Source organism: Lichenostomus cassidix, chromosome 3, assembly GCF_008360975.1.
Source record: "Lichenostomus cassidix isolate B80296 chromosome 3, HeHo_3.0, whole genome shotgun sequence".
In the NCBI taxonomy this organism is placed as follows: Eukaryota; Metazoa; Chordata; class Aves; order Passeriformes; family Meliphagidae; genus Lichenostomus; species Lichenostomus cassidix.
Genome location: NC_139483.1, coordinates 54,992,240 through 55,006,108, shown reverse-complemented (window position 1 = coordinate 55,006,108; position 13,869 = coordinate 54,992,240). Strand labels below are relative to the sequence as shown.

At 39.5% G+C, this 13,869-nt stretch overlaps 1 protein-coding gene across 1 annotated transcript in view; it reads left to right on the top strand.

Moving 5' to 3' along the window:
- Nucleotides 1-13,869, top strand: part of MTHFD1L (methylenetetrahydrofolate dehydrogenase (NADP+ dependent) 1 like) — a 141,538-nt gene that overhangs the window by 93,759 nt on the left and 33,910 nt on the right. Inside the window, exons 25-26 of the mRNA XM_085055848.1 lie at nt 450-557; nt 2,247-2,399. Coding sequence (XP_084911974.1) covers nt 450-557; nt 2,247-2,399 — 261 coding nt within the window. The remainder of the gene's footprint in view (nt 1-449; nt 558-2,246; nt 2,400-13,869) is intronic.

The window sequence follows — 13,869 nt, the reverse complement described above, 5'->3', positions numbered from 1 at the left end:
GAGGAACCTTCCCTGGCTGCCTGCTACCTTGCCTGGTCCACTCATTGTATAGGTTATCTTTATTCTGAAATGAAACTTCTTTGTCTAGTGATCCCTGTTAACACAGTGGATCTTGCTTCCTCCTGTCTGCAGTGTGGGTTAGCTCTTGATTCTTACAACTTCATGACAGTAATTTTCTCCCCCCCCTTCAGGCAAGTGTTGTCAACTCTGCAATGCACAAATTGTGCAGCTTCTAAATGATGGAGTAGCTGAAACCATGGCTGTTAACTCATGTACCTGTAGCTGAGTATCATGTCCATCACCAGTGCTCTTTACTTTGTTTCATGCTTTAGCAAGCCTGTTTAACAGGGGTGAATCTAAATGAGAGATTCAGAGACCTCACTCAGCAAACAAGATCCTAATTTCTCTTGGCTAATGTTCATCCTTGTATTGTTTCCTTGTCTCTGCAGCTTCCTATTGTTGAAAAAATAAGGATCATTGCTCAGAAGGTGTATGGAGCTCAGGATATAGAGTTGTCTCCTGTTGCACAGTCACAAGTTGATCGTTACACCCGGCAGGTAAGAATGCCAGTGAATTATGCAGGAAGGTACCTGCTGGCTGTGAGTGCTGGGAAAACTCAGGGTGAAAAATGTTCTCAGACTGGAGTGTTAAGTCAAGCTTTGCTGAAAGGCATGAGCTTACCCATTGTACTAAACTGCAGAGGTCAGTATGGATTGGTTTAGATTTGATAGAACAGAGAGGTTTTAACCTTGGAAACAATCTCCTGTGAGATATGAATGGCATTCTGAGATTGTCCATGAAACTGTACTTTCTATGCAGTGTGATAATTCTGGGTTACTCTCTTAAACAGGACAACTGCATATCTGCTAAAGTTGCAGGTGGCAAATGTAAGCAATTTTAGCATATGAGTGTTCACTTGTACCTGCAAGAAAGAGTTTGCAAACACAGAAAGACATGTGCACAGCTATCCACATTAATAACAGAAGTCCCAGTATTTGTAAAATGTTTTGTTTTCTTTCTGTTCCTATTATTTTCAAGGAGTTGTGAATACTGGAATGTGAAATAGATCACCTATCCTAAAGCATATGGGAGCATGTTACAGTTTCAAAAGTTTTGAAACCATGTGGGGAGGTGAATGTGTTTTTTGTGGTGGAATGGCTTCTGGATATAAATGTGGCTTGAGCCTTTCTGGCAGAAAGTAGAAACTATAGATGATATGTCAAGGAAAAAATCCTGAATAAACTTCAGCAGCTTGGTCAGACAGGCAGAAGTGTAGCCATCTTTCCTATAATGCAAACTTCCTGAGAGTTAATTTGATTTTCCTAAATGGGAAAGAAGATTACTTAGCATACTTGAAGCAAAATAATCCATGCCTTTATTTTTTTCTGCTATGATTCTCTAATCCATTTTTTAGTCTAAATGTTAGTAGTATTAGGAAATAGTTTCACAATGTCATTAAAGGATTGTCAGCACTGGGCTGCAGAGACAATACCCTGAAGTTCTGCCTCTCCTCCTGGCCTTGTGAACTAGCTCTGTTTGTCAAGGAATTGAAGAGAAGAGTGGAAGATGCCTGATTCAAGATTAATCAATAACTTGGAGACAAATAATGGGGCAGGGAAGGCGGGGGTGGAGCTACTGAGGCACTTTCCCTGATTTCCTCCCACATTTCCAGTTACTCATGCACTGGCATTATTGAAGTGAGTGCCATCACCTCATGCAGTTTTTGTAATGTTTAAAAACAAAGGAGAGCATCATGAGCATCTTGGTTTACCCCCTCAAGAAGACATTAATACCCTTAAAAAACTTTGGACTCTGAATCCTGGTCTCAAGTTGGTGTCTAACTAGGTCATTAGAGCCCAAAGGGAACTGCTGTACTGGAGTTTTATTAAGTTGATATAGGTTTTATGTGCAGTAAGGTACCTGTTGTGGACCCTTTCTGAAAACAGCACACTTCAGCTGTTGCATAGGCAACTTTTGCACCTAACTCTAGGTTGAGAACCCACTCTAGAAGCTGGGTATGACTACAGCCAAGTTTCTGGAGACAGAGGCCTGAGCTGAGAGAGGATAATGTATAATACCACACTTGGTCCACTTCTGAAATATTACCTATTATAAAACCGAGGTTAACTTTTGCTGTGTGGACTTTAGGGTTTCTAGAAGATACTGATAACAAAACAAAAACATAATGTGTCTTTACTATAATTTTAAAAACATATTTCTTTTATTTTCTTTCCCTTTTTTGTTAGGGATTTGGAAATCTTCCCATTTGTATGGCAAAAACTCACCTATCCCTCTCCCATCAGCCTGAGAGGAAGGGTGTTCCCACTGGTTTCATTCTGCCGATTAGCGATGTGCGAGCCAGCATTGGAGCTGGATTCATCTACCCTCTGGTAGGAACGGTGAGTGCAAAGTATTCAACTCGATAACTCCCCTTTGACCCAGCTTGACAGGGAAGTGCATTTCCTGTTTGCCTCTAAAAATAATGGGTAGAACCATGTGAGTTCTTGTTTTTGTATAATAATTTTATCCTCAAACTTTTTGTAGCTCTGCGTTGATAGGAAAAGATAATCAAGAAAGTGCAATGAGAGCTTTGACTGTAGGGTCTGAGAGAACTGCTGTTGTTTCTGTTGAGGTTGTTTTTCACTTAGTCTAGGATATTTAGGCACCCTAATGCTGCAGGAAAATGAATTTACTTGTCCCTTGCCTTTTCTTATTCAAACTGCAGCCTGTAAATAATTGGTTAGATATTGGTATTCTAAATGTTAAATTTTCCGTCTGTCGTTACAAACCATTTTAATGTATTTAGATGAAAGGAATTGTGTTGGGCAACAGAGTACACTTAAAATAATTGCTCTTCAGCTGATGAGCCTGATCTGTTCCCAGTCTTTGTGAACATCACTACTAGTCCTGTAAAACTAAGTTATGGTGGGAAGGGGTAGAATTGTAACTGCGGAAGTAATAGCACATTCCTTCTTCTATTTTAGGGATTTAAACAATGAGGTGCTAAAAAGAGGCAATCGTCATCCTTTCTTCCTACCCATCCTTACAAGTACAGACTCAGATTAGGAAGCTCCTGATACTTTCTTCCCTACCAGGCCTTATCAAAATAGCTGAGGAGTGAGTTGTCTCCTGCCTTTTGCCAACCACGCACATCTTAATCCAAACAGCAGCTGAACTGCATCTGATATCTCATAGTGAGAGTTATTTCTTACATGTAGCTGATTCATGGCATGGTGCTAGAGAAGGGATGCAAAAGCCATTGCATTTCCGGAAAGAGTACTCTCCCAATGTTATCTCATCTTCCCAGAGCATGGCCTGATTTCCTTGTGTAGCAGTACACTTAGGAAAGGTTGAAAGTTTCTAATCTATTGTTTTGAATTCCCTCTGAAACAATCAAGTGTTTGAAACAAGGAAGGAAGTACTTTCTGACCAGGAGGGTTCCTGGAGTTCAGGAAACTGTGTCACTTTTAGTCACTGGACTCAGGGATATGCTTTCCTTCTGCATGACCACATTATGCACATCCACCAGGAACAGAGAGCAGCTGTGTATTTAAATTGTGTAAGACCAAATTCCAATTACTGGAGACAGGATAAAATTTGTCAGAACTTGTAGTATCTCCCTCATGGCCTGGATTCAAGTTTGCACTGTAAGTTGTGTGTCATGAAGTTATGAGAAGGAGTGCATGTGAGTAATGGGCAGCAACTGATTCAAATCCATGAGGGAGCTGTTCTGTTGAATGTCAGAATGAAATATTCTTGGGTTGAGCTTTCTGAATGAGTCACACCCTGCATGCTTTGTTACAAGCTAGCTGCAGTTCGGTGTCATAAATCCATAGAAACTGTCCATAGGAGCAGTATAAACCAAACAAGTTCAAGGATTACCTCTCATTTTCTGTTTCCATTTAGAACCAAAAAATGTAGTTCTTATGAAAGACATTTTATATATGGGATTTCTTACTGGAGGAGAGTGTAAAAAATACATCTAAGTTAGCTAGCCTGACTTTGGTGAGAGGTAGGATTAGCCATGGAACTTCTCCCATATTCTGAGCGGGGTAGGCAGTATACTCTGTGTTATGTATTTCAAGAGTTTGTAGGGTGAGGTACTGTGTAAACATAAGATCCCCAAGAGGTAAAAATGTAAATACATGGACATCGATCATTGGTTGTTTGGAAAATACTGCTAATGCTCAGGAATGTAATGCTCAGGAATGTGGGACAGAACACTTCTTGGATCTATCACAATTGCTACAAATCAGAACGAATGAATGAATATGAATGTATTCCTAACATTGTTACCACAGAGTTCTTTCTTTTAGAATTAAATTCATAGCAAGAGGTCCAACTTGCTGCCTTTCAGAGTTGAGAATTGTGATCGTCATGAAATAAACTCTCATAACATAATTGTACCACTACTTTTGAGATCACTTTTCTCATTTGCCACCTTCAGATTTTTTGTGTGCATTGTTGTCAGCAACTAAGTCTTAAGGTTAGTGCTACTTTTTAAGTTGTGCAGGAGGGAATGATTTTGATGTCTGGTTTCAAAACTGAAAGCCTTCCTTTGACAGTTCTCTTACTAATAAAGCTATCTGAAAATGTCTGCAAGAACAAAGCAAGTATAAAAGGGCATGTCCTGAAGGCTTAAAGGGGCTAGAAGTCAGTGCTATGAGTAGAGGGATTACAGAAATCCCAGTGACAGCATATGGTGAAAACATCCAGTCATGACAGTGGATTAGATTTCTTTATACAGGAAAAAAAGAAGGAGCAGCATATATATTTTTGTTCCTTTCATTGCTTGCTGGCTAATTGTATTAATGGAGAGGTCCCTTAACACCTAAGCTGCTCAGAGCCTTCTTATAGCTAAGGCTTTTTCTGATGGCAGGAAAAAATGCTATTTTTCATTAAAGTTGTAGTGATAATTCTGATGCTAATTAAATGTCAAATTCCATTCTCAAAGCATATTTTTTACTGGACGAACTTCTCATATTCTAACCTGTCGGAATTTATCAGTAAAGCAGATTGTTAGAATTCTGCTCCAATGTAATTGAGAAGACCATTACAAATGAAAGAGATAAGTACTGCTGAAAGATAATAAACTATCTGCAGTAACTAGCATTTGTCCTTTAGCCTTGTCACTAGCACATGCAAAGTAATGAGATTTGTATTTATCCCAGCACTGATACACAGGGATTTTATTTTTTTTAAACTAAATATTTAGCATGTTGTCTTCATGTTCTCTAAGCAATATTTGGTTTGTGTTATGGTTGGCTCCAGTTCCCATACAGCATGGAAGTCTTTCCAGGAAAAATGAGCTGAGCCTTATCAGAGGAAATCAGCAGTGAAACAAGAGGTGCATTTAATTAACACTGGCACAGCTTTTATCCAAGTTCTCTGAGACCATGACCCAGAGGGCTACATCACTCTCACAGGTGGACTGTTGACATCATTGCTTGGCTTAACAGAGTGATGGCAGGAAAGCTGCTGGTGTATATGTAGGAAACCAGTGAGGTCATTCACTAGCAATGCTTGGGTGGGGAGTTATTAGATTTTTTGTAGTATGTGTGTTTCTCTCCACACCCACCCAAAAAGCTATAGCAGTTTGGTGCTTTCTCACAGTCAGCCACATTTCCATTGTTCTCTTTTGTGTGAGTTGCAAGAATGCAGGAAGGTCATGGAAGTAAAACCTATTGTCTTTTGCCTTTGTGAAGTGATGCTACCAAATCACTGGTGCAGGTTATAAATCTGTGTTTGAATCACAGTGAGACTTTTAAGTATGTACTACTCTTCTCCAGCCATGCACTTTCATTTTAATGGGTTAAAATTACAGGCAAGGTCAGTTTGAAAATATGTGGAGCCTTTGGAGTCATGCCAGCTTCCAAATTCTCACAGTGAACTAACATCCTTCAGAAATCAACATATCTGTAGAAAGGTCAGCCTGTTACAGAAGTATTTTTCTCCTCATAGAGAAAGAAGTTCAAGTCTCTGGAACTAGTGCTGAAACTATGTCCTCTGGGAAGGAACTCATGGGGTGACCCAGCGCAGTTTGAAATCAGTGTATGGGAGCAACAAAGCCCTAGTTCACTTGTGGGTGAGAGCCAGGACTGTCCTGCCAAAGTATTACCTGGATATTGTAAGAGGGAAAAGACCTTGAAAGTAAATATTTTTATGAATACTTTCAGAAGGAAGATTCCCTGTTGAGTAAATTTCTTCTTTCTTAGTGGTTAAGAGCTTAACAAGTTTTGAGAGTATCTATTGAACATAAGCTGGAGTCCAGGCCACCTGAAGTGAAATTGCAGTTTTCCAGTGGTACATGATTCCCAGTTTACCTCCAAACTGTCATTTTGCCACTTCTCTCCAGTGCTTTTATGGGACAGATGCATAATAATTGTTGGATTGCTCAACTCATCCTGATGGTCTGTGTAACACAGGGTAATGTTTCAAAAACATAAATGATGGCGAGGTGTATATTTGCTTTGTAAAGCATTTAGCTTACAGTTCAATTTTCTATTGTTTACAAAGGAGTCACACTCTGCTAGGTATTCTGACCTCTCTTAGTCCAAAAAATGTCCCTGGTGATGTGGCATTTGGCACCTGCCTTTACTGTTGTGTAGTTGCTGTGTTGAAGCAGTGCTCAGAACAGCTAGTTGTGAAAACTTGGTGCTCACAGACTCTGCAGGCTGGTTTTGAGATTACTGCAGTAAGTGTGTAAGCAGTAAGAGAAAAGAAAAGCCATGAAGTTCAACTCACATAGGAAAGTAGGTTAACAATTGTTTGGTTCTAAACTGAAAATTGGTAACAGGAAAAGAACATCTGTTACATGATGTGCCCTTGTATCTATTACAACAGGTGTCATCCCAATGAGGGAGAGAGGTTTTCTGAATTTCAAAGGGTGCATCAGTGTACAGTGACCAGCTATGCACACGTGGAAATGCTGATGTTACACTTGGTGGAAGGCTGATAAAGTATTCACGGTGGGGCTGATGGGCTGGGGGGATTCGACATAGGTATTTTTGATGGCTGGAAGTGAGGGTGAAGACAGTCAACTTCAGTTTGTTGTATCTAAAAGCCAGAGGCTGAGAGATTAGTTAGTATGCTAAAGTTAGTGTTATAACAGGAAATCCACTTCTGGCCTTTGGTGGATTGCATGATGTGGTTGTGATGGTATTGGGTTGGCGAGAGAGAGGAGGATCTCTGTAGATGAGGCAAAAATAGTCCTAAGTGAATGATTCAGCTGAAGGGATGAGGAAAAAGTTGTAGATTATAATGGAACATGGTATCTGGCAGCCTTTACAAACGTCCCATGTGTGTGGACTAAGGCAGTTAAGATTCAAGGATGACTGTGGCCATTTGCGATCAGAAGATGGGAATAGAAGATTGAGGGCAGGATTGGAAAGATGGGATTGGCTGGAAAGGAAAAAACAGTTGTACCAATGGGAGGAGATACCTGTGACATGATTTGAAGACACATCCAAGTTGCACATGGAGAACTGGAAGAGGGCACTAACATAAAAGCCACAAGGGTTTAAAAAGATTTGGAGATGTTCCAAGAGCATTAGTTAAAACAATGACATGACCTAAGATCTGGGCAGGAAGAAGTCATGTGAGTAATGGATGTAGTTACAGGGGAGCAGAACATGCCTTGCTGGTGACTAAGGATTTTTTTAAATTTAAGAGAAAAAGGGTCGAGTTTAGCTGGCTTGAAAACTCTGTTATCATTTCTGTAGCTTTTGAAAGTGCATAGAAAACAATGTATTTAAATGATAGAAATTTCCATGTAGTCTGTGCATTTACTGTTTACTTTACCTGTTTTAAACTGATGTGGATAAGCCAGTGCTTGTTGGAAACACAGAGAAAATATACTTTGCTTTGGATCACTGTGCCTCCATGCCATGGCTGTGACACAGGCATAAGTTAAAACACTGTCTTACAACCTGAAACAACACCCAAAAAACCTCACAACCAGCCTCCCCTCCTCCTCAGGCATTTAGAAATATCTTGACAGATAATGGAGGCAAAGCACTTAGATTCTGTATAGTCTGTGCTGAGTCCTTTGACTGCTGTTTGTTTGCTGGTAAGCATTATTTAACCTACATCATAGTAATGTACCATATATTGCCTCTTTGGAATGAAAGATCATGTCCCATTGCTGGCCAGATTAAATTTGTAGCTTATTACTGCTTTATTCCACCTAACCTTACATTCCTTGAGGGCCAGCACTTGTAGTTAGAGAAATGCACGAATGGTTTTGCTTTGTTTTCTACTGAGAAGAAAAAAGAAGTTCTGTAGGTGTGTGTGTTATTTCAGTGAACTGAATAGTTGAAGGAAAACCTGTTGTTTTGGGACAGGATGAAATCATTAGACAACATATCAAAATAGAAAATAGACCCTGTGGTTTGGTGAGCTATTTAATGTTTAGTTTAGATGAGATTTTTTCTTACTACAACCTCCATTATAAGCAATTTCAGTATGACTCTTGTGAAATTATTTCTTTGTATCCATAGTGTCCACTATTTTCAAAAATTATTTTCCCATCTTACCATATTTTAAGCCTTGTCAGAGAATTTTTTCAATGCAAATATTTAAATTTGGCTCCAAAGAAAGTTAACTTTTTAGTGACAAAGATGACCCAAGTGTATTTCTTGCCTCAATCAGGTTTCCTTGGTCATCTTTTCGAAGTATATTTCTATTAAATACATCTATAGAAATGTAACATTATGTTCAAGCTCTTAGACATGTCATTGTTAACCAAAAGTAGTTTATCTAAATAGGTAAACTTAAAACTTATTTACAAGAAGTGACCTTCATGTTTTACTTTACCCAGAAAAACTTTCAGACTGATCCCCTGAAAATGCATTTTGATAATCTCCCATCTCTTGTGGGAATTTTTTACCTAACCTCCTTTTTTTACCTAACCTCCTTTGCTTTGCATGTGAGAGGGCATGGAAAGTATGGTGGATCAGAGCAGCTGCAGAGGAATTTCTCAGACTGGTATGCCAGGATCACACAAACACATGTTTTGAGTTAAGATGAGCTGACTCAACACACCAGCTCAGGCAGTATGGATTCATTGATCACAGGCAGTGCCTGGCTGGTGTAGACAAGTTTAAGCAATGCTGGAACCACGAGAACTTGTTATACTCTGAAACAGCTCTGTTCAGTGGGGTTGTTAATGTCTTGCCCTCATCAGCCCTGAGAATTTGTGTGTAATGAACTCAGTGCAGCTGCCTTGGGCGTGCAGATGCCATTGGTGTAGGCAAATGGGAATCACCTGCAGCGTGCATGGAGTGGCACCTCTGGGAAAGTGTCCTTTGCACAAGGCCTTCAGAGAGGCTGGGAGTCATTAGGATCCTTGTTGTCTATTCCAGTGAGACCTACCTGTGATCATAACTGGTTTGGGTATGTCTTCTATCTGTCTCTGATTTACAGTCCATGATCCCAGATGACAATGGATATGGCTGCATCAGTTAAGAAAGGAAAAAGTCAAGAGACTAATATTCCACATGGAGAGGAAGGCTCTTTGAATAATGAACATTAGCCTATTTGCATGGGGCTTGCTTTTAACAAAGATGAATCGGTTAAAAGTGGGAAGTGCAATTTGGACAGAAGCCAGCGCCAATTTTGGACGACTGCCCTTGGATTTTATGCATGACTTCAGACAAGAAATAGGGGTGTTGCAGTGGAAATGCAGGCACGTGCAAGCTTGAGCAGTCAGTGAATGCCTCTTGCTGGGTGTTCTGCAGGGCAAAGAGGGAAGTGGGTGGGCTGGATCATGGATCATGGGAAGTGGGTGAATCACATCAGCTTCTCAGTGGTGCAGCTGTGCTGCCTGCCCACCCTGGGCACAGCCTACTGCTCTGACCTGCTGGTTAGCACACCTGATGTATGTCCAGAGCAGGTAAACAGCTTTGGTTAAGAGCTCACTCAATCAGCCTGGTATGTGTGGACTTTGGTCAAACGTGAAGAGCTCAAAAATCACTTTATGGAATACCTTGAAACAGAACTGTTAGGGGTTTGATTATGCTATCCACACAGAAGACATACAGACTTGGGCATTAGAGAGGGCAGCCAGGTATTTCTTCCCTCATTCACAATATTTTGTATGACTCACTGTGTGAAGAGGCTGATGCTGCCAGACTTAGGGGTCACTGCATCTGATGGCTTTGGGCAGGGTGGGTATTGCTGCTGCCTGTCATGGTGCAGTGTGGTAGCAGCAGCCATGCTCCTGTCACTTCCAGCCTTCTGCTGTTCCTCTGCATAGGGAGAAATTGAAATTATGTTTCATGCTCCCTATTTTTATTTGTTCAGCCTAATAAGCTTCCTCAGTTGAAGAAATTGTAATTTCTGGAAAGGTTCTTTATGGCTCAAATGGGAGATTTAGAGATTCAGCTATTCATTAAGGAAGGAGTAGTTACTTTTTTAAACTTCTGTCTATATGCAATTTTTTTGAGAGGCTATCTTGTGCTTACCTAAAGGAAAAAGACAATTGTCCTTTCAACATTCTTACAGATGCATTTTTCAAATGCTGATTTGCAGATTTTAGAAGTATTGATTCCTTGGTAGTAGCAAAAAACTTTGCAGTTTGGATCAAGTGACTGAAATTTTTCCAGACAGTCCAGTAAGACAAACTATCTAGCAGATGTAGATAGCTGTATATTTGAATTTGGCAACTTACTGTTACTGCAACTCTAAAAATGATTTAAGGCTAATAGAAGGAACCTAGCTGGAGGCTGCAAGTCTGTGACTGAACAGTTTTATTGAGATCTGGATAAATAAGGTGAAAGATGGTTTGAACTTAATAATGTTCCCAGCAACTTGTGTTCTTTTGTTAAATTGTGAAACATAAAATAAATAGTGTGCTAATTAACATTAAAGAGGAATGAATATTTGTGCCTTCTGGTCAAGGGATTATCCTTGTGAAAGCAGGAAATGGACTCTGATTTCCTTTTTTAAAGTATTTTCTCCATAAACTTGTTATGACAATGTGAGGTTAAAAATAGGTTATACTTTTACATAGTAAAATATATGTGTATTATTAGTTAACAAATAGCTTTTATGGGGAAGGAAGGGCATTTTCCAGATGGTTTTATATTGAAATAAATGCATCCTGCATTTGTCATGCACAAAATAATATTTACTGAGAAATTAGAAACTGAGATTCTCTAATTTATTACATTGTGACATGGACTATAGAAGCTATAACAGTCAACATTTACATGTTGTCTCTTTGTATTAGTAATTTGCTAGACAAGCAAAATTTTGACATATTTTTTAAAATAAGGTCTAGAAATACAAACAGTAAGGTCCCCCTGACAAATCTGGGACAGGACCATGAATAAAATTCACGATTTCCTGGCCTGCAAAATCATAAGATGTTTATGTCTAAGAATGTGAAGAATCAGCATGGGGTATTTCCATTGGAGTAGGCTGACCTACATTCTGTGCACAATGCTAAAAGATAACGTTATGCTGCTACTCCTCCTCTACTCCACCCACCCACAGAAAAATCCTGAAGTATTTCCTGAGATATTCCTCGTATGTCCTTATTTAAAAAAACACAAAAGGCACAAATGCTGGCATACTGACTTTTGCCTTTGATAAGTGGTAATAGGTTTGCTTTGAAAAGAGCAATCTTTCTTTACTTCTGAAATGATGAAATGTCATGAATAGAGCATTACCTTTTCATCACCTCGGCCTCACCTCAAGTCCTGTCTGCAATTTTGGGCACCACAATAAAAAAGGAATATAAAGCTATTAGAGAGAATCCAGAGGAGAGCTATGAAGATGGTGAAGGGTATGGAGCAGAAGCCTTATGAGGAGCAGCTGAAATCACTCGGTTTCTGAAGTGAACAGAAGAAGAGAAGACTGAGGGGAGACCTCATTGCAGTCTCCAGCTTCCTCTCTCTGGTGACCAGGGACAGGACCTGAGGGAATGGCATGGAGCTGTGTCAGGAGAGTATTCCCAATGCAACATGTTGGATAGTGGTGCAGTCTGGGACAGCTGCAAAAGATCTGCCATGTGGCACCAGATGGGTGGGTGTTCACTTTTACAGCAAAGTTTGGCTTCTTTGAAATATTTTTGACTCTTGCCTCCATAACCATGGCATGGATGATAATCCCATACTAGCTGCACCAGTGCTTGGCACTTTACACGTTACTGCCTGGCAGCTGGCATTCAGCTTTTCTTGAAGTCATATAAAAGTGCCTGATACAAATGGAACTTCTTTTTAACTGGCTTCACATTTGTAATAATATTTTTTAATAACATGTCAAAGTTTGGAGCTAGTTGTAGGCTAAACAGTTTCTCTTTAGGGACTCTGAATTTTCAGACGATAAGATTATAGAATTGCATGATATTTTAGTCTGGAGTGCCTGACCACAGCATCTTTCTTTAATAACCGTGTTTCTTTAGACAACAAAAGGAGCTGAGCTTTAGGCTTAATAAGAAAAGGTAGTGGCATGAAGAAATTCAGAATTAGCTATTCAGTCATATACAGGAATGTTGAAATCGGAAAGAAAGCATTTTAGAAATGTTAAAGTTATACACGAGCTGTCCTACTTCAAGCTCAGCAATGCTCTGAAGACTTTGAAGCTTTCAGGAAAAGTAGTGAGAATTAGGTAATCAGGTCATGGTTTCCTTTTCTGCATAGCCACTCAGGGGCTATTTTTTAATGTCACTTTTACAGGCTTTAATTTAACTTTTTTTAGTTGGAGACTACATGTCTACAGCCATTTTAAAAGGATGGTTGAGTCCAAATCAACTGGTTCTTGTTCCTACAAATATGCAAAAGATACTTATTTTCAAACATCATTTAGCAACCAACACATCAATTATTAAACATATGGAGGCTTGGTGATAGTCACAGAAATATCATTTATATCCCCTGCAATCTTCAGGCAATCTTGCTCTGATTCTCCTTAAATTCTGGTTTTATAATCAAAAGCAGGCTGAAGGAGCACTGGGTGTGTGTCAATGAGAAAGCTGCACTGTTGCACGTGAAGGGATTTTATCTAACAATATCTCTCTCTGAAGTGGAGAATCTTTTGTATCTTCTAAGGCACCTACCAGGCTAGCACCCTACAAATGCTGAATATTGAGTGTGTCTTGAGATAGCCTTCTGGTTTCAGTGTTGTAATCAAATGAGCATACCATAAACGAAAGCAGCAGAGAAATGTGGATAATGTGTTTGCCTTTTAGTAAATCATCAGTAAATTCTTATGGTGAGATGATCTGTTTGTGCTACTTGCTCATTCAATAAAACAAACCACTAGACTGAGGCTGGCAGAGCTATAACAATTTGTCACCCACAGAAACCTGTTGTGCTGTTTCTAGTCTTTTTTAAGATTCCCTTAGACAAGTGAAAATAAAACCCCTGACTTGATTTTACTCATCGCTTATATTTTTTCACAAAACAGCGTGAAATTCAACACCACTTAAGAGTTCCTGCTTGGCTCCTTGATCCTTATTTTCAGTCTGCTGTGAGGAGCAGGAGTGCTGCTGGAAAAGTGCACTTGGGGACACCTGAGACTGTTGAATGTCACTGGTGTTAATTTATATTACACTGCTTTTTCTTTTAGGCAATGCTATTCATATCATAATATCACAAATGCACCCCCAAAAAAGAAGTAGTAAATGTCACATAGGTGGTATCTTTTTTCCTCCTTTTCCTCCACCTTTTCCACCCCTTTCTTTCTTCTCCTTTTCTTTTTGTCCTCCTTCTATTTTCTCTCTTTTTGCCTCCTGAGAGCTGTTTTGGCATCTGGAGGCAGTTTTTATTTTGACATGTTTGACATAAAGGATGGAAAGTGTCCAGTTTGGGAAGCAGAAAATCTAGTGGAGGGGAAAAAATTGAATCATTGCATTGCAGCAATTAA